General features: G+C 32.9%; 1 protein-coding gene across 3 annotated transcripts in view; it reads left to right on the plus strand.

Annotated features, from left to right (window-relative positions):
• Klhl1 (kelch like family member 1) overlaps window positions 1-22,524 on the plus strand; it is a 411,513-nt gene that overhangs the window by 377,467 nt on the left and 11,522 nt on the right. For all 3 annotated transcript variants that reach the window (XM_074043248.1, XM_074043250.1, XM_074043249.1), the window contains one exon: window positions 15,866-16,078. In XM_074043248.1, coding sequence (XP_073899349.1) covers window positions 15,866-16,078 — 213 coding nt within the window. The remainder of the gene's footprint in view (window positions 1-15,865; window positions 16,079-22,524) is intronic.

The following is a 22,524-nucleotide window of genomic DNA, read 5'->3' on the forward strand; positions in this document are numbered from 1 at the left end:
GTTTCCATAACTTGGATATTGTGAATAGTGCCGCGATAAACATGGGTGTGCAGGTGCCTCTGCAGTAACCTGTGTCACAGTCTTTTGAGTATATCCCCAAGAGTGGTATTGCTGGATCAAATGGTAGATCAATGTTTAGCGTTTTAAGTAGCCTCCAAATTTTTTTCCAGAGTGGTTGTACTAGTTTACGTTCCCACCAACAGTGTAAGAAGGTTCCTTTTTCCCCGCATCCTTGCCAACACCTGTTGTTCGTGGTGTTGCTAATGATGGCTATTCTAACAGGGGTGAGGTGGAATCTTAGTGTGGTTTTAATTTGCATTTCCTTTATTGCTAGAGATGGTGAGCATTTTTTCATGTGTTTTCTGGCCATTTGAATTTCTTCTTTTGAGCAAGTTCTGTTTAGTTCACTTGCCCATTTCTTTATTGTTTCATTAATTTTGGGAGAATTTAGTTTTTTAAGTTCCCTATATATTCTGGTTATCAGTCCTTTGATGTGTAGCTGGCAAATATTTTCTCCCACTCTGTGGGTGTTCTCTTCAGTTTAGAGACCATTTCTTTTGATGAACAGAAGCTTTTTAGTTTTATGAGGTCCCATTTATCTATGCTATCTCTTAGTTGCTGTGCTGCTGGGGTTCCGTTGAGAAAGTTCTTACCTATACCTACTAACTCCAGAGTATTTCCTACTCTTTCCTGTATCAACTTTAGAGTTTGGGGTCTGATATTAAGATCCTTGATCCATTTTGAGTTAATATTGGTATAGGGTGATATATATGGATCTAGTTTCAGTTTTTTGCAGACTGCTAACCAGTTTTCCTAGCAGTTTTTGTTGAAGAGGCTGCTATTTCTCCATCGTATATTTTTAGCTCCTATGTCAAAGACAAGTTGGTTATAGTTGTGTGGCTTCATATCTGGATCCTCTATTCTGTTCCACTGGTCTTCATGTCTGTTTTTGTGCCAGTACCATGCTGTTTTTATCGTTATTGCTTTGTAATATAGTTTGAAGTCAGGTATCATGATACCTCCTGCATTGTTCTTTTGACTAAGTATTGCCTTGGCTATTCGTGGCCTCTTGTGTTTCCATATAAATGTCTTGGTAGATTTTTCGATCTCTTTAATGAATGTCATTGGAATTATGATGGGAATTGCATTAAACATGTAGATTACTTTTTGGGAGTATAGACATTTTTACTATGTTGATTTTACTAATCCATGAGTATGGGAGATCTCTCCACTTTCTATAGTCTTCCTCAATCTCTTTCATCAAAAGTTTATAGTTTTCCTTGTAGAGGTCATTCACGTCTTTTGTTAGGTTTACACGTAGGTATTTGATTTTTTTTGAGGCTATTGTAAATGGAATTGTTTTCATACATTCTTTTTCAGTTTGCTCATTGTTAGTGTATAGAAATGCTAATGATTTTTCTATGTTGATTTTATATACTGCTACCTTGCTGTAGCTATTGATGATGTCTAGAAGCTTCTGAGTAGAGTTTTTTGGGTCTTTAAGGTATAGGATCATGTCATCTGCAAGTAGGGATATTTTGACAGTTTCTTTACCTATTTGTATTCCTTTTATTCCTTCCTCTTGCCTAATTGCTCTAGCTAGGAATTCCAGTACTATGTTGAATAGGAGTGGAGATAGTGGGCATCTTTGTCTGGTTCCTGATTTTAGAGGGAATGGTTTCAGTTTTTCTCCATTAAGTATGATGCTTGCTGTAGGTTTGTCATATATAGCTTATATAATGTTGAGGTACTTTCCTTCTATTCCTAGTTTTCTTAGTGCTTTTATCATAAAATGGTGTTGGATCTTATCAAAGGCTTTTTCTGCATCTATTGAGATGATCAAGTGGTTTTTGTCTTTGCTTCTGTTAATGTGGTTTATTACATTTATTGATTTTCGTATGTTGAACCACATCTGCATCCCTGGGATGAAACCTACTTGGTTATGGTGAATAATCTTTTTGATATGTTGTTGAATTCAGTTTGCCATTATTTTGTTGAGGATTTTTGCATCAATGTTCATTAAGGAGATTGGCCTATAGTTCTCCTTTTTGGAGGTGTCTTTGCCTGGTTTTGGGAAAGTGTAATACTGGTTTCATAAAATGTGTTTGGCAGTTTTCCTTCCCTTTCTATTTCATGGAACAGTTTAAGGAGGGTTGGTATCACTTCTTCTTTAAAGGTCTGATAGAATTCAGCAGAGAATCCATCAGGTCCTGGACTTTTCTTTTTGGGGAGACTCTTGATTGCTGCTTCAATTTCATTTTGTGTTATAGATCTATTCAGGTGGTTAATTTCCTCTTGGTTCAGTTTTAGATGCTCATATGTACCTAGAAATCTGTCCATTTCTTTAAGATTTTCAAATTTATTTGAATATAGTTTCTCGAAGTAGTCTCTGATGATTTCCTCGACTTTCATGGTGTTTGTTGTTATCTCCCCTTTTGCATTCCTGATTCTACTAATTTGGGTTTGTTATCTCCTCATTTTAGTCAAGTTTACCAGGGGTCTGTCGATCTTGTTTATTTTTTCAAAGAACCAACTTTTTGATTCATTAATTCTTTGTGTGGTTTCTTTGATGTCTATTTCATTGATTTCAGCTCTTATTTTTATTATTTCTCTCCTTCTATTTGTTTTGGGATTTGCTTGTCCTTGTTTTTCTGGGAGTTTGAGATGTATCATTAGGTCATTGATTTGGGATCTTTCAGTCTTTTTAATATATGCACTCATGGCTATAAACTTTTCTCTCAGGACTGCCTTTGCTGTGTCCCATAGGTTCCAGTAGGTTGTGTTTTCATTTTCATTGACTTCCAGGAACCTTTTAATTTCCTCTTTTATTTCATCGATGATCCATTGTTCATTAAGTAATGAGTTATTTAGTTTGCAGCTGTTTGCGTGGTTTTTGTCTTTACTTTTGTTGTTGAGTTCTACTTTTACTGCATTGTGATCAGATAGTATGCATGGTATAATTTCTATTTTCTTATATTTGCTGAGGCTTGCTTTGTGCCCTAGGATATGATATATTTTGGGAAGGTTCCATGGGCTGCTGAGAAGAATGTATATTGTGTAGAAGTTGGATGAAATGTTCTGTAGACATCAAGTAGGTCCATTTGATCTATTGTATATTTTAGATCTTGGATTTCTTTATTGATTTTTTGTTTGGATGACCTGTCTATTGATGATAATGGGTTGTTAAAGTATCCTACAACCACTGTGTTAGTAGGTATAAAAGTTAAGTAGGTAATTTAAAGGTCTATAAGAGAACACTATCTCATAACTGTATTCATTCAATGAAAGAGCTGCCATTAATGGAGTAGGGAACTGAAAGAAGAGATTAAAATTATTGAGATTTAGAAATTTGAAGGAAGGGCTCTCCATTCAGCTGGAATTTAAGACGTGCTTGATGGTTGGCTTGGGCAGCTGGTGAACTGGAGCTAATACCTCAGTACAGAAGAGTGTCCCCTTAGCCTGGGTTCCATAGCTCTGAGGACAGGGTATCAATCTGCTCATTTTAATGGTGCTGAGTAATCTCAATGAGGCTCACTCTGAAAATGCTGGAAAATCTACAACCCAGATGCAACTGATGTCACAGAATGAACTCTTGCTGGGAATGAGGTGACACTCACAGGAATAAGAAGTAATAACAAGGAGCAAGACACTTGCTCTCATAGTCTTTCAGTCTCTCTTGCCACCCTATAATGTCACATACTAACAGGAAATTGGATCACAAAGCAGAAAAGGAGTTTATAGAGCATCAAGACTGCACCTCAAAAGCTGAATATACAGGCATGGCATGGCCTTAAGAGACAGCAGATTAAAATTTGGCATGTCCCTCTCAAAACTCAAAATGTTTGCCATGGTATAATCCAGTGACTACTTTTCATTCTTTGAAGCTAATATTTGGAAATTCATTTTAATAATGTCAACCATGTCTTCTTTCTGCTTAGAAAAGTTTCTACCTTCAAAGATTTGTCTGATTATTCCCTTTTACTTTTGGCCTTTGCTTTAGGATATACATTTACTATGAATTTATAATATTAGTTATATTTGTATTTTAACACTGATTGATTGGCAATAAAGTTCCATTCTTTTCAAATACTGTATTTCTTTTCCTCTTAACCTGGGATATTCTTTGTTCTATAAATGCAGATTGCATCAGCATTAGTTTTCTTATGATCATTATTGTTTCCAAAGCAGATTTAAATTTTTTACATTTTAATTTTCCTTATGTGGTATCTTTTTTTATTTTCTGATACAGGGTCTCACTAAATTACCAAAGTTGAGCTTGAACTTGCTAAGTTACTCCTGTCTTCCACCTCTTGCCTCTGCCTCCTAAGTGTTGGTACTATCGTGTGGGCCACCACGCCTGGTCTTACATGACATTTTTGACTTCCTATCTATGTCATAACCAGCTTATTTCAATTGCATGTGTTACACTCCACTTAAAAAAACTCTTATATCACCCAAAGTGATATATTTTACTTGAATTATAAAGTATACACATTGCATGAAGAGTAAGATGTCTTAATATTACAGAAAGATATTCTCTGAATTTTGTTTTATTTTCCTACTTAGTGTTTGTGATTTTCCAATGAAGTATTTAACACCCTTAATTTTTTTGTAGCACATGTAGTTGTTCTCAAAATGCTGCTTTCTAATATTGTTCTACAAATTTAATTAATGCAAGCATGCATCATTATTTTAAAAAATCTGTTATAGATATGAATAGAAAGATGGACTATAGTTATGAAAAGTCAATCAACAAGCTCCCTAACAACATTGCTTATTTTCTTGTGCTTGATATATTCATTTTCTCCAGTATAGTTTTCTCTATCAAACTTTCCACTACCATCATCTTCATTATCAAGTACTGTCTGTAAATATTCCTGCTATATTTCTTTGCCTATTGTTGTTAAGAATAAACCCAAATTCCTACAATCACTGCTGCTTGGAATAGCTGATGCATAAGAATGGAAAGGATTCAAGATTATGAACACCTTATTGATCCCATAATGTTGGGATGTCGCATAAAAAGTAATTAGAAGTGTTCTTACATTACTGTCAGGAGGAGGAACTAAAGAATTCTTCTATCAATTTTTCCATATGACCTCACCTATAAGGTGTGTAGAAAAAATTTATTGGAATTCTTTCTATTTGAAATAACCACAACATATTTTCACTCTTCTCTAATTATAACTTTTGTCCTGCTGTATCTTTTAAGGTCAATAAGGAAAATATTTTCATTTGTGTTAATATTTTACTTAACAACAGAGAATTATATGTATATAGTTATATATAATTAAGTTTAATTTTCTACCTTTTTCTTTCTCTTGAAAGTAAATTTGCTTTTCTTTGTGCATTATACCATTTTTCTTAAAGTCACTTAATTTGGAAATTAATATTAAATTTTTGCATTCTTCTATATCAAATATTAATAGAAAAACTATCTGGTATACATGTCTATTCATAGTAAAACTTACAGTAATAGAATGGCTCCTCTCTCCTGTGGATATAATTATAGTTTTTCCCCTCTACTTTTTCTGACAATTAAATAAAAGTGTGTGTGTGTGTGTGTGTGTGTGTGTGTGTGTGTGTGTGCATGTAATAGCTAAAGTATTTAGTGACATTTTATTACCCATAATAGATTCATTCTGTATGTTCTTTATTGAAGGATAGCTCATTGACATAGAAACTTTGCTCAACTTGGATGAGTAGCATCCCTGTTCTTCATTACACTAATTCACTCATTACATTATTGTAAAGTGAAAACAAACAAATTAGTATTTGAATATGTTATTTTAATATATATTATATTGGTAATTACTTTGCACTATAACTTTGTGATTCTTACATAAGGCTTTGAAATATATCAATGTATGTGTGTTTTTTATAAGTATCATCCATTTTAATTAGAAATAAATAGCATAAAATATTAATGAAGAATCTTTTGGCAGTTTTCAATGTTGTTATAAATTGATTGTCCACCAAGTTTCTTCTATAATGATCACTTTTGATTTGCTATGTATTCAAATGAGCTGATTATTCAGGTTACTTTTTGGTCAAGCAGGATATACAATACTTTATGAAATTCTGATGTACTTCACTACCATCCTTCAAAACAGATATCATAATATGATATTAATCCCACTTAAAGATTTTGTTCTTAACATTATTTGCATTTAACTTAGTAAATTTTATGACATTTTAATCTTATTACATAAAAATATTGTGAATACTTTCATTCCTTGCTTAAAATTATCTTTCTCCTTTAAATCAAAACATTACAGGTATATTTGGGCACCTTACTCCAACCCCAGGCGTATGAGTTAATAGCCTCAGAATTCTATGGTTTAATGACTGTCTCTTTATGTCTAGATGTTTTTCTTGTGTTTGACAGAAACATAATCATTAGAAAGTGACCTTTTACTTGAAAGCCATAGCAGAAAATTGTTTCAACATCACCCTCTAACAGTTTTTTTAAAAATTTTTTCTTCACCTTTACTAACGGCAGTTTTTTTCTCTTATTTTCACACATTACTAATATGTCATTCTAACCTGTTATTTCACTGAGTACTATTTTTTAAAATAATTTTCCCAATTAAGACTAATAAAAAATGAGCACAACTTTTAAATTTAGGTTATTTATGATGCCATATATTGTGGATAAACAAGAAATTGGCTCAGGGATGGTAGCTGGTAAATATGTTCTCACAGATTTAAGAACAAAATTCTATCAATTTTGTGAAACAATTTGGTCAGTCTTCCAATAAGATAGATTAATTAAAAAAGCCAGGACAGTCAGTGTTATCCTTGGTTAATAAAGAAACTGCAACATAAGACTGAACAGGCATTATGGCGTGAAGGTTAGTCATAATGTCTGACTCTCCAAATAATAAATGGCTCTTACAGCTAGAAGTGTTTTTGTTTGTTTGTTTTCATAAGTTAGCTTACAAATCAGATAATGATACTGTCTGAACACATCTACAAGCAGGCTTGACTTATATTAAATATGTGTTGCCACCTCTAGAAGATCTAACAACATAAAAACATTACAACTGTGTTTATGTCTTGATTTACTATCATGGAATGGATTCATTCACTTAAAAATGATATGTTAAAGATGCAGTTTCTGCTCAATCTGAAGCATAAACAGCTTAAAGTATCAAGCGGGAAGGGATAGATGCCTATCCCTCTAGCATGTGCCAATATTGAACATAGTGCCTGAAACTTCAAGGCACATCATTTGTATGGTACTCATAAGACTTTGTTCTATTTTTACATTCAAATTTTGAAATTATTTTTCTTAAAACTGGAACCCAAAATTATGTGCTTTAATGTATCATAGACTCACACATTAAAAAGAAAGGAAATAAATAGAAAGGAAGCAAAAGGAAAGTGCTCATTTACTGAATTCTTACTGTCTACTAATAGCCTCTAAATATTTATGACTTTAAGATGTACTGAAAGAAATGATTTTTTAGCTGACTTCATTGATTTGTCAGATTTTCCACAAGTGAAGAAGCATACTAATGAGAACAAAGTATGTCACATGCCTAAGTATGAAAAGCAAACAAAAGTAAGCAAGTCAAGTTTACTTGAAATATGATAGGAGACAGTGCACCCAAACAATTGGAAGGAAAGGTAAGCCTCAGATAGCAACTTGAGCAAGGTAAAGACATTGTGAAACTCTTAAAGGGTAGAGATGTGGATGGTATGGCTGCATTTCATTGTTTTTTGTACTACTAGGGCTTAAACTCAGGGCCTCACACTTAATAGGATGGTTCTCTACTACTTGAGTTACGTTGTCAACCCTATTCACATTGCTTATTTTTGAGATCACGTCTCTCAGTATGGCATGGCCAGTCTTGACCATGATTCTCCTATTTACATGTCACACATAGACATGTGCCACTGCATCCAGTCATTGGTTGAGACATGCTTTCTCAAACTTTTTGCTTGGAAATGTCTGGAATTGATATTCTCCAATCTCCACCACCTGAGTAGCTGGGATTATTGTTCTAGCCCACGTTTCAGTTTTATAGGCATTGTTTACTACTGAAAAAGAATTTGTAGGTGCTCAAAAAAGTATAACATTATTAGAATCCCTTCACAATAGTTGAGTTACTTAAGCTGTATTTCAGTATTTTCAAAGATTACTAGATAAACCATGCATCAGAATTACAAATATAGTAATAAACAACTCATTTTGGTTCCCTATTTGATTATAGTCACTTCGACCTCTGTAGTCTGGAAGATGCTAATGATTTACACCTTCTTTCTCTAGTCTTTGTCCTCATCACCTGTCTTGCATTCAGCTGGTATCCAGCCATATTTAATTGCTCACTTTCCCTGAACATACTTTGATTGCTCACACCTACCCATCTGCCTTTCCATATACTAATTTCTCTGCTTAGATTCTACTTTCATTAGTTTTTTCTGTATTAACTGTGACTATCCACTGACCTATGCCCACTGTTTACCAGGCTTCTCTCCTCAGATTTTCACCTGATCTTTAATATGTTGAAAACTCTATAGCTCTAGTTCTTCACATGCATTACATTCCTTGTGATAACATCAGTACTAACAGGACACATTTATTGCATTTAAGAGCAATCCTGTCAATAAGTATTACAAATATGTTAAGACTTGCTTTGAACAAAACTTAAATGCAATAATTTACATCATTCCCCATTATTGAAAACCTCATTTAATCTGCACATTTTTTCATGCACCTTTTTTTTAATCTGCACAGTTAAAATTAATCTTTCCTTTTTTGTGTTCCCAAGGCACATGATTGATACTTTTCTCTGTTATTTGTCAAAGTCTTGCTTCAGTGGAATTTAAAGAGTAGGTTTTTCATTAACCTTTTCACAGATGAACCTCATTTTTGTAAAATTGAAAAGAGAACTATATTTATAATTTTTAAAAAAAATTCACAAACATGTACTGGCTGTGATAACATACCAGAGAAAATAAATCAAGTCCGCTCTCAGGGAAATTACGTTATCTTAAAGGCAAATAAATAAAACAACACCAAAATGGAATGATAGGATTATAATTGGTGGTAAGTGGCAATTGGCATTGATCCTTGGAAAAATTAAGATTGAACTATCTGCTAATCTTTGCATGGATAAATTCTGGTAAATTTTGTAATGTGGTGAATCTTAATCTACATTAATCTTCATATTTGTAAAATTCCTTTAGTAAATATAATCACACTCTAATAATGAAATTAAGGCAGATGGGCTCTATCAGACTTCAGCCCAAAGATTGTTTACCCATCATTTGTTAGACAACAGCAAGTCTCAGGTTGACTTTGCAAGGTGCACCTACATTTCTCTATAAGCAGGGACAAAAGCAGTCCTAAAACTTGTTACAAGCTTGGTGAAATCTTGCTTAATGTTTTGTCCTTACAAGGACTGAATAAGTCCGACTAAGTCTCTCACATGAAAAGACTCCCTGAGAGATGATGAACCAGGATTTCCACAGCAGTGTCTACAAGTATAACAGATGAAAGAGTTTACCATTAATTTCGAAATGAAGGACCAAACATAGTTCTGGTTCTAGAAAGTTGCTTCAGAGATGTGAAAAGGCTGAGTTTGCGTTTGTTATGCATAGGAAAGGGCATCTGAACATTATTTTTGAGTAAGCAAATATACTGAGTGAATATTGCATTTAATATTAACATAATTTGGAACATTTAGGTAATGGTTTTGGAAACACTTTCTATAAATGTCTGTGAAATATGTGAAATGATAAATACCTGTATCTATAGTACAGATTATGAAGAAAGTAAATTTTAAGGAACAAGACAATGTGTGGAGAAGCCTTTCTAGTGGAGATACACTTGAACTTACCGAGAAACATGTAGAAGGAGCCCTACATGTGTTTTAAAAATTATGTAGGATATAAAAGCATATTTGGGGTAGAAAAAGCCTAGTGCTATGACAGAAACTTTTAATTGTCTCCTAATATCCATTTTATTTTTCATTTGATTGCTTTTGAGATAAGGTCTTGCTCTATAGGCCAAACTGAATTTGAACTTATACTACTCCTGCCTCAGCCTCCCATGTACTGGGATTGCAAGAGTGTGCCACCATGCCCTGTTCTGCTAAGTCATTCACTCCTTTTGACATTAATTTTTATTGGTCAGCTACAATAAAGACAATATTTTCTACCATCTTACAAGGAAGATGTTGTCACATGTCTAAGCTTTGTCTAATGTGTGTGAGAAGTAAGTTGTGCAACAGAAAAGAAACTTTTTTCTTTTGGACGTACTGTGGTTTAATCTCAGGGACTCATGCTTGCCAGGCAAGTGCTCACTCACCCAGCACTTTTCTGTTTTAATTATTTTTCATGTACGGTCACATGTTTTTGCCCAGGGTGGGTATCAGACCTCAATCCTCCTACCTATAGCCTTCCTTGTAGCTGGGATCACAGGCACACACTGTGTGTGATGTGTGTTATTGATTGAGATGGGGACTTGTTGAATTTTTGCATGGTTGGCCTCAAACCATAATTCTTCCTACCTCCAACTACTGAGTAGCTGGAATTACAGGAATGTACCACCACACATTGTCCAAAAGATAGACTTTTAAAGGAGAGGTTGTTCCTTCCATCTTTCCTTCATCATAGTGTTTGTGCCGTGTTTGCAATAGCTAAAACTCCGTCTTAGAACATCAGGACTAGAGGCTTTATAGACAATTCTTCATGAACTTTTAGCATTGCTGTACACTTTCCAAGCAGCAAACATTGGCAATTTTTATTAGCTCTATATTTTCAAGGATATTTTAAAATCATACAGCATTGGACAATAGAGATGATGTCTTTTTTAGGACAGAGAGACGATTTGTTCCTTGAATAAAGATAAATTAAGATACTGCTTCCCTTCAGGTCAAATGGCAGGTTGACCAGGTTTGCTGGCAGGATGCTTTGAAGGATTAGCATTTTCTTAACTCCAGGTTCCTCAGATGTGAAACAAACTCACTGTGTATCACTCACTTCTGTCTCTCTGAACCACCCTGATGGCACTTGGGGGACATGAGGAAGCAATGTGAACAAGGAGCTCCTGAAGCCTAAGGTATAAAGACAATGCTCTGGGTCCCAAAACACTGGATCTTTTGCCAGCATCTCTGCCCTACAGCAAATTAATTTGTTAGGCCTGAAGGAAGGTTAAAAGCTCAGCCTCTTCCAGGTTCTTGACAAAGGTACTTAGTGTAGAAATGATGTGGTTAAAAATGGGAAGTAGCCTGAGTCTCAATCCTGCAAAGCCACTTTTATACACATTTCAACAATATCCTAACACATGCAGGACTGATTTCCTAGAGCTGCTGTGTTGCACATGCTAGAATTTAAAATATGCAGTGCTATCTTAGATGGGCACCTAATAACCAGGTATTAAGGCATTGGAGCTTGGTCTATAAACATGAATAAAACTCATCTTTGTGATGGTTAAACATAGAAGTAATGGAAAAAATCTAGGGAATACTCAAATTCTTGCTATTCTTAATAACTTTCTATGAAATCTGACCTATATATTTCTAGATAGCCTGCCAATTCTAGTATACAGGATAAATGCTGCTCAGTATTCATAATAAACTGAGGTCTCAACCTCATGATTCCTAAAGATGCTATTTTTTGTCTTTGTTGTCCCAGAATGAAATCCCAACTCCATAAAGTAGCACAAAGCTCTTTCACACTCAGTCTAATTCTTTCATCCTTCTCCATCCTTCACTATCACCTCTCCCATCAGAATGACACACCTGCCACTTTTTATATATCACCTGTTGTGACCTTTCATGACCCTTGTCGTTTCACATAATTCTTTCCCTGTGTGCAATGCTTCCCCCATGTTTCTTGGTCTTAAAGATTTGTATTCATCTTTCAACTCTAACTTGAAATGTCATGTTTCCTTTCTTGCAGTAAAACTGTCAGCTGTCACTTCCTGTGTTGTCATTGCATTTACTTCCAGCATCAGAATCTTCTCTGCACCTCAGATTCTCAACATCTAATTTGTCATTTTAGTGAAAGAAGGCAGGGTTTCAGTTTAAATTGTAAGTGAATAGATTGTGAGGGGAAAACTGAGAAGAAAGCATTTGATAGTTGTTCATAAATGTCTGTGTGCACATTATAGGATTTATTTTAGCCATACATTGTTTCTATTCCTTTATTGGTTTATAATTTTAGTTATAACAACCATAGAATATTGTTATTGCTATACTTTTACATATCAGTTTTGTCATTTAACTTTATATATAAATAAGTAAATTTTAAAATACATAGGTTGATTTTACATATTCATAATGTACATAACTTAATTTTTTCAAGTATTACAGTACATTCATTGGTTTTAACAATGGATCCATGAAGTAGTCCATAAGGTTGCTATCACATGTTCACACAAATTCCAATCGCTAATTCCTTTTTCAAGGCTCTTTCTGGATGAAAAATATATTTTCTCCTTTCAATATTTTTCTGCAGTATTACTTGATACTTTGTAGAGGTAATTAAAATTATAATAACTACATTTTTATTCTGTAGAACATATCCTTCTATGAATAACTGAAAAGAGCACATCATGTATCAAATGAAGGAAACCACTAATATACTTTAGACTTTTCTGGTGATTTATAAGATAATAGCTAGTATATATCAAGCATTAGTTGACAAAAAGAACTGTCAAACATTATCTCATTGTTATTGAGGTATTTCTTACATTTCCTGACTATATAAACCTTGTTTAACTGGATTTTATTAGTAAAGAATTCATAATCTGTATAATTATATCAAAGTCAATGATAGCATAACCTATGAACTTTGCAAACATTCTGCTTCCATCTAAAATATACACTAATATATTAGCTAAAATATGCAAATAAGCTTATATTTAACTTGTATTAAACAAGTAATATGTTCACTTAATCATAACATATTCCTTCCTATATTTGGAGGAATGAAAACATGTAATGTTTACTAACTGGCTCATAAGAAGATATTTCATTTGATAAATTTGTGATAATATATAACATCATAATTAATTTTCTTAATTAATTTACTTTTAATCCCAGTTTTTAGATAACCTTTATAGTGAAAGTATGATGTATCATGAGAAATTATCTTTGTTATTGATACCATTATGTGATTTTTATTCTTCAGTCTGTAAATGTGGTATATGCATCACATCAATTCATTCTTATATGTTAAGTCATCTTTACAACCCAGGTATGAATCCCAGTTGGCCGTGCTGTTATAAGGTTTTTAATACCATTAGTTTTATATACATTCTAGTATATGTTTGTATATCACTTATCATATTAAAAAATAATTACAGAAAAAAATAAGTGTTATATTAGTAGAAGAAACTAAATTTTATTATCAACTATCAACACTGATAGGTTCAGATAACTAAATCGTTTAACTCATCAGTGTAAAGTCTATGAATAAACAGAACAGCTTTAAATGAACATTTCCTTAAAACAGTAGAAAAGAAGCAATGCATTTTAATGTGCTGGATACCTTACATGAAGGTAATTATGCAAAATCTCTGCAAAGTTTCTTTAGTTTCACTTCAACAGTATTTCAAAATTATGGCATACAGTTTTTTGAGTTAGATCTTCAACTCAAATTATACAGAAAAAAATGAGTTCAGATTTCATGAAGTGTTTAGAATGATAAAAACTTCTATGTTAATAATTCTTTCACTTCTTGGTGATTTTTGAAAGCTAAATTGTCCAACACTTATCTCTTAAGATGCTCCTGTTGGTTAATTTCGACATATTATAAGGTTGAGAGCCAGCAGACAAACTTATAAGCAATCAAGCAAACAAGCATAACCTTCATAAAAGGAGCACTTGGGCAATCAGAAGCATTTGTTTATGGCCTGCATCATGAGAAACATAACTGCTTTGGAAAAATATACCCAATATTTGAAATCAGCAGAAGCATCATATTCTAGAACTACTAAGGGTATTAGACCATCAATTTGTAAATCTAAAGTTAAGTGATTTTATATCCTATCCAATCCTTTCTTCCTGTGCATTTATTTTGAAATTGAAAAATGAAGAATTAAGTCTATCAATATGTAAAGGATAAAAGCCATATAAAAGGAAAAATTCCACAATATCTAATTTTATTAAAACAAAAGCAAATCATATATTTTCTTTACTCTATGCCTTCCTATTTTACTTAGGGAAAATATCCAAAAGCACCAATGTAAGCTCCCATTCACCCTGAACCTCCACCTATCATCCAACAGGCCGTGGCCAGCCTTAATCACTGCTCCAACCACTCTGACTTCTTTGCTGCTCTTTAAAATCTGCATTCATTTTGATTTCTTTTACAAAATCAGAGAACATGAGGTAGAACAGGTCCTGCCTGTTGGGGGGGTGGTACCAGTGAGAGGGGGAGGATGTGGGGAAAGGGTATGGAAGGTGACTATGGTGAAAATATGTGTACACACAAACCTAAATGGAAAAATGATTATTATTGAAACTATTCCAGGAATTGGGAGAGGGGGATAAAGGAGAATGGTGGAGGGGGTGAATTCGAGAAGATATATTTGAAAGCTTACAAGAACTTTTGTTAAAGATACAACGTACCCCCAGTCAGCACATTTAGAAAAAACAAAAATCTCTGCATTCCTCATTTGTTCAGCCTCTAAATTTGTTCCTTCAGATATTCTTGAACTCATCTCTAATCAATAACATCATCTTCAAGTTTTTTGTTCAACATCACCTTCTCATTGAAACCTTTCCAGGTTATTTATTTAAAATCACCACTATAATCCCTATTCCCACCAGTTGCATTCCTGTCTGTGTGTCTGAGGCTTTTATACACCTTCCACAGTAGTATATAATAAATGTATTTATTTTGTATGCATACCCCACATCACTAGAATTGAGTGCAGGGATTTTTTTTTCTGTTTTGCTCAAAGATAGACTTACAAAACTTTATTATTTATTTTTTCCATTTTTATTAATATATATTCATTGTACAAGGGGAAATCTACTGTGACAATACCAAATACCTTTTATTGTGCATTAATTAGATGGCAAAACTTTGAGGAGTGTGTGCCATATTCAAAAAGTGAACAAATGGGTAAATAAACACATGCAACAGTGTAGCTACCAGTGATGAAATTTTCATGACTATCATGGAACAGGGAAGAAAAATTTTACTAGGACTAGACAATGGATATTTAAATCATTTGAATATATGAGCTATAATGTAGGACTTATTTTCCTGGGCTCCTGGTATATTTCTCATTACCAAAATGATGATAGTAAAATGGATTTATTTTGCAAGTTTCAGCAATATTTAGTCAAACTGACATCATTACATTCTTTTGTTTTCTTATAAAGTTTTGTCTTTAGTTATAATATAGACATTAAGGATGTTGTTTGCTATGACAACATGTGTTAGGATTATCCCATTTATTTAGTGTCCTAAACTGTGTGGATAAAACACAAGGCGCTTCCATAATGTAGTATCTTCCAAATCAATTGTTCCTCAGAAAATACGACAATCCTTTTTTATATATTATTCCAAGTTTAATGCCTATTATTCAGTACTAATTAAAATTAATGTAGTCAAACTATTTTTATACTAAGTATTTTAATCAAGGATTCTAGAAACAATATAAATTAGGGAAGAATGATTATATTTATTTTATCTAATATATTGCATATTAGAATAAAAGGAACTCCAGATATATGTAATCATTTGTTGAATATCTTTTCTTAAAATCTCCCTATGAAGTAATATATTTCTAACATATTTGAAACTCATACTGCGCAATTTGTTTTTAAAGAAATTTTGCGGCATTTTGTCATTCAGACTTTAACAATATGTCATGTTTTTCCAATCTTGTTTTCAGGTTGTATTCAGTTGGGGGTCGTGATGGAAGTTCCTGTTTGAGTTCAATGGAATACTATGATCCTCATACAAACAAGTGGAACATGTGTGCACCAATGTGTAAGAGGAGAGGGGGTGTTGGAGTAGCCACGTGTGATGGTTTTCTTTATGCAGTAGGTGGTCATGATGCTCCTGCTTCAAATCACTGTTCCCGGCTCCTAGATTATGTAGAAAGGTAAGACCCCATTGATTACTAATTCAAGTGATTATAAATTATAAATGAATAGCTTGGGAAAAGTAAATTCAACTTCTAGAAGTACGTTTTTAGTATCTCTCTCTTTCACATACATATACAAACAAATATTCTTTCATTTTCTGTTTCATGTTTTCTTTTTTCCTTTATAGCTTCCTTCCTTCCATTAACTTAAAACCCTACAATTTTTTCACATCATACCTAAATAATCTTAAATTTTCTCCTTGATAGATTTTCAAAATTTGGTTAGAACCAAGTTTTAAGACATTTTTGTAGACAGGAATGTTTATTCATACTTTTAAAAAGTACTGGCTCTTTTATTTTTCTGTTTTATTCATCCTGTCTTCAAACTCTCAAAGATGAATTTTGGACTTCTTTGTTTTATGACATACCTTTTTAACATAACACAGACTTATCAGAGCTGTGTACTTTAATCATCCTGGCATATGCAGGAATATAACTTGTCTTTTAATTCTTTTTTAAAAAGGAGCAGATGCACAGAGGCTAGAGTGAGAATATACTTTGGCTCCAGACTTATTTCAACAGTGCAGACACATATTGTAATTCTATTATGACTGAAAATTCTGAATTTTGTAATATCATGGTGCTCTTTTTTTGCTCATGCTCCATGTTCCTGTTGCTATCACTTTGCTACTATGGCTGACATAAAGCTACAATATTGAACACTGCTGGTATCTATGCTAAAAGGAAAAGGCTGAGAATAATAAATTGGTAACTGGTCCTTAAAGGTCCTAACTGCAAGCGATATAATTCTCTTTTTTTCATGCTTCAATGACAAACCAGCCACATAGCTACAGAAAACTTCATGATGCTGTGAGCACAGTATTCAACCTTGCACCTGGGTGAACAAGACAAGTTTGGTGGATACCACTGAAGACATGACAATTTTCCTTGTGATATTAAGAAATAAAATTCTTCATATTCATGCTTCTAAGAATAAGTGGTACAGGTAGTGGGAGAAATCTGTTTTGGTTTTCCTTATTTATGATATTTTTTCTAAAAATACATGTTCTTTTTTATGGAGTATAAGTCCACTGACAAAAGGTAGCTTTTGGTAAACAGCCTGTATTAAAATTTATCCCAATCTTTGGATAACATCTGTTTAATAGTGTTGTTACTCTGTGAAGGAGACTGTAGCATTAAAGCCATATCATATAAAGAGAAGGTCATTAAATTATTAACAGTTTCTGCTGGGTATTGAGGGCATGGGGGGAAGAGGGAGGGGGCGGAGTGGGTGGTAAGGGAGGGGTTGGGAGCAGGAGGGTGAAATGACCCAAGCCTTGTATGCACATATGAATAATAAAAGAAAAAAAAGAGAAAAGAAAAATTATATTAAAAAAATTATTAACTGTGTAACCTACTAAAATTAGGAATTACAGGTGCTATAGTGAGGATGATGATCAGAGTTCAAATAAATAAATTTATACTTTTATACACACAAATAAGAAATCATTTATTAAAAAACTATTAATAACCTGAAATATCACTTCATTTCCTTTGCAAAATTCTTGGTAAAATGGGGAGAAGCTGAATATGAGGAGACTCTTTTACCTTTAAAATCTTATATAAAGGTTGCTAATGAAATGATATTTCATCCAAATAATCCATCTGACTTTACTGTATAATGTATTGAAATGTTGTTTGTGAGCAGAAGCATAAGTAATTCAATGTAGGAATACATTTATGATTCAAAATTAGATTTAAATAAGTGCAGCTATTTTAAGTTGCAGGAGTGCAGTAGTATGCACAGCTTAAGTAATGCAGAATCAAACAACATTACCATGATTCTTATCTGAATTCATACTCTCTGTCAGATTAATAGCATTTTTGCATGTTCTATAGCGCATTTTATATTATGATCTCACTTTTAAATAATCAATAAATCAAGATGCATAATGGTGGCTCTTAAAACTATTTTGTACATAAAATGTGAATAATGTTTTTAGTATATAATCGTAGGCAAACAGATCAATAGAAATAGCAAGGACTGTGTGCAACGCTCTTTTGTGGATGGATAGGAATGTCAAATTTTAACATATTATAATGATGTCCTATGGAAATGGATATGTACTATATAATGGTGGTGTTAAGCACAGTTTTATAATACTTATCAAAAATTGCTCAGAATCACGCTGCCTTGAGCACAAAGAACACTGGCACTTCATGTCAGAGCAGGTAAGAAGGCAGAGGCCGAGAGAGAGCTGTGAGTCCAGAATAGCATATGAAACAGATGAAAACTAGTGTTGTGACTGAGCGTCACCTTAATAACAGCATCGGGACTAGCATAAATTACTGTCCAAAATGTGCAGTATGTTCAAGAGAATTTAAGCCTAAAACACTATCTATTAGACAAAGAATATCCATGAATCCATTTATTTATACAGTAAGTAGTTGACTTTGTGTATTTTGCATTGTGCTATACAAAACTTGCAATGTATTATGGGAAAGAGATGAGAAATAAGCAATTGCAGTTTTGATATTGCAAGCAAAACTGGAATCCAGACAATGGAAATGTGCTCAAAAACATCAGTATAGATCAGTACCACCTTTTTTTTTCAGTTGTAGGGTTCAAACCCAGGAACTCACTCACACTTGCTAGGCAAGCAGTCTATTACTTTGGCTGCACTCATAGTTCTTATATTTTTTATTTTATTTATTTTTTTGTATTTGAGATAGGGTTCACCAACTTTTTTCAAGTTGGTTTCTCCTCAGCAGTCGGATGACAGGTATTCTCCACCACACCCGCCTGATCAGGACAACTTTGATCCCTATATCTGCATCCCAAGTCTGGTAAGAGAAGAGTGTCAGGTTATTAAAAACTCGCTAAATTTGGTTTGTAAAATCTATTAATGCATCTTTCAATCTACTCTCCTTAGAGCTGTCAGAGGGAGCTTTTCATAGAGCAGATTTGGCCTGAAATAATAATGGAAGTTTTTCTTTTTCCTAGTTATTAATTACATAATTAAATTTATTTTTGCATCAACTTTTCCACTAAACTTGATTTCATGTTTTGGTAATGGCCAAGATCACATCTGCACTTCAGTATTCCTGCACTTTGTGAAACTCCTGGCATGGATTAGGCACTCAAAGAGCATTTAATGAATCAGTCAGCATGTAAGAAAAAGACAAAACAAAGGCATTTACTGTATTGCAAGAAGTCACTCGATACATTTATTACATTCAGATTAGTAATTAAACAAAAATAAAATTGATAAAAATAAAACATTAAAGATAAACATTACATAGACATGAAATAGTTACAGTTAATATTTCTTGTGAAATGTGCAGGTATAAATACATTATTTACTTAGTTAAGCAATTAATTTTTAATGACCATAAAGCTTAATATATGAAATAAGAACAGGAATTTTACATTCATAATCTTTAATCATTGTCTTCATCATTTTTGGTTTAGGCATACAATCCAAGAATTGTAACATCTTTAGAATGTGAAGAAAATAAAGTAGAGATAAGAGCCAGTCAATTTGCTCATGTTGAAACCTCTTGCTCCATTTCCTGTGTGACCAGGGACACTCCTTTCTCCATTTCTATTTCTCCCTGCTTTGCCCTGCTTTGCTACGTAAATATTTTGTAAAAATTATCAATGCTTTTGTAATGTCTTAAGTAGCATATTTTTATGTATTCTTATGTTTTGATATGTAGGGGAATCTGAGTTTTCTGCAGAAATATAATTATCTGGATTCTTTAAACTGTTAAGTGGAAGATTTTAACACTATTAGTAAAGTATTGTCTTCGTCTGCCTATTTTTCCTTCTTCTTTCATCTTCTTTTTGACCTTCTCTTATTATTTTGTTGTTAGTACCAGATGTATGAGCATAACATAAAAAGTCTATCTAGTTTGTAGTATTGTTTCCATTTTTTTACATTCATTATTTTTTCTAACAAATCATGTTTAAGACTCTGTAGACATATTTTTAAAAGATGAGGATTCCATGACTAAATACTTAGAAGTCCTGTTGAATAAGTGGACACTACAATTGTCGATTAATACCAGATAGCTATAATTTAGATGTGTAATTAGGTATTTTTTTCTAATGGCTTGTGAAACAAAGGCCATTTTTGGAGTAATCAGCAGTAGACAGAGTAAAAGAATTGCTTGCCATTCTTGAAAATTTTGTCCAGAATTCTGGCATCATCATTATTTATCTGCATATTTTGAGGAAGACAAATAGTTCTGTGAAAGGTAGATGCGCATGAGAAAAGGAAACATGTCATGTACCATATCAAAGGAAGGAAGTCAAACTACAAAATTCTTTTATGTTGAAAGAGGCTACTTTAAATGTATAACTAGCTCATAGGTTTTTCTGTCATATTAGCAGAGAAAGTGATTGTGTAAATAGTCTATTTTTCCTACATTGAAATGAGGAAATATTTCTTTCTAAATGAGCTTTAACCAATTCAGATCTCCTTGGCATGCCCCATGTTTTCTTGATTTAGAGTAATTTAAAAAATTGTTTAAATTTCTACCTAAAAGAATGAAGAAGCCGCTTAGCATGTCCTTGTTTTCTCTCTGTTCTGTTAATAAGTCATTTATCCCTTTCTTAATCTTATAAAGGGGACATAATAAAATACAAACAAAATGAGAAAAGAACTTTTCATTCACCTTCATAGAAAACATGACATCAAATTACCTTTTAAAATATTTTTGTGTAACACATGTATAAGAAATATTGAGAGAACAAGCAAAAATATAGTTTCTTCATCTTTCTTTCTCAATCTTTATGCATTCATTGAATTTTAAGAGAGCATATCAAGGAATATTGGGAGAATATAAATAAATATATAAAAATAGCAAAGTACATTATATGTATGTATAAAAATTTCACAATGAAACACTATTTTGTACAACAAATATGTTATTTAAAATACATATTAATTTTTTTATAAGTACATATTATTTGTTTAAAGGGGTTTCATTGTTATATGTACTTTGATCAAATTCACATATCTATATGTATGTGTACATAGTATATAGAGTTTATATAAAAAGACACAAGAATAATATTGGAGATTTATTTAACATTGTGCAACTCCTTCCTATGGAGTCATAAAGCTGAATTTGATAGTCAGATCAAAACATGTTCTTACAAGAGTTCTTACAATCCCTATTGCCCAGGCTGGCTTGGAATTCATTGTGTGGCCAGGGCTGGGCTGGAACTCCATATGCTCCTGCTTTAGCTTCCCAGTGGTAGGATTATAGGTACGAGGAATCTTGATGATGGGAAAGGAGAAGTAAAAAGCAGTGAGGGAAGCCCAACCATTTTTATAAACATGGTCGGGTCACTTGAATATGAGTTTTAAGAACTAACAATCTCATATCACACCAAAAATCATTTCAAGGTAGATTTTAGATATATGTGAAACATGAGATGATTATCTTTAGAAAACAACATGAGAGTCTATATCCAAAACACTGAATATGAAATATTTATTAAATCTGTACATTCACAGAGTTATTCATAAAGGAAAAAAAAGTCTTTAAGAGACACCATTAAGAAGCTAAGAGATTAAGCCAGAGAAGAGTTAAAATATTTAGAATATATATAACCAATAAATGCATAATTTCCAATAAATATAGAGGCTACAGAAATTATTTTAATGTTTTTGTGGTACAAATGTTTGAACTCAGGACCATGCAGTCCTTAGGCAGGCTTTCTACCACTTGAGCCACATTCTAGCACTAGAAATTATTTTAAAAAAACATAAAAACCAAGAAAAATTTGCCAGAAGGCTTAAACAAGAACTCTTCAAAAGATGAATGCCAAGAAACATCGACCTGTGAAAAAACTGATTGATGTCATTATTCATGGGGGAAATATAAAGTAAAATTATATATTGTACAAACACAAACACACCAGAAAGGCTAAAATGAAAACTGCAGGTAACAGCAATGTTGGAGAGGAGGTAGATCAACTGAAACTCTTGATTATACCAGAGGTGGGAGTCAACATCAACACAGGCTCAAGATAACATTAACTGGCAGCATTTATCACCTTTCAAACCAATTTGGGTTATAATATATCGAAATATCAAAGTGAAACTCCCTGTATAATTATTTTAAACAAACAAAATCATGTTTTCTCAAAAACAAAGGACAGGAAGGTAGAAATATATACTTATGTATGAAAATGGAAAAATGAGACCTGTTGAAACTATTCTAAGGGGGAGAGAAGGGATTAAAAGAGAATCATTGGGGTAAATGCACTAAAGATATGTTGTTAAAACTTTTGTAAATGTCACAATGTGTCCTCCAGTATAATAATAACATAATAAAAATAAAATTAAACTTAGGAAATTGCAAGAAAGATAAAAAAGGGACGTGAGAAGGGAGATAAGAGAGCAATAGAGGGTGTTAGTATGCTCAAGGTGTCTTGGGTGCATGTACAG

Source organism: Castor canadensis, chromosome 10, assembly GCF_047511655.1.
Source record: "Castor canadensis chromosome 10, mCasCan1.hap1v2, whole genome shotgun sequence".
In the NCBI taxonomy this organism is placed as follows: domain Eukaryota; kingdom Metazoa; phylum Chordata; class Mammalia; order Rodentia; family Castoridae; genus Castor; species Castor canadensis.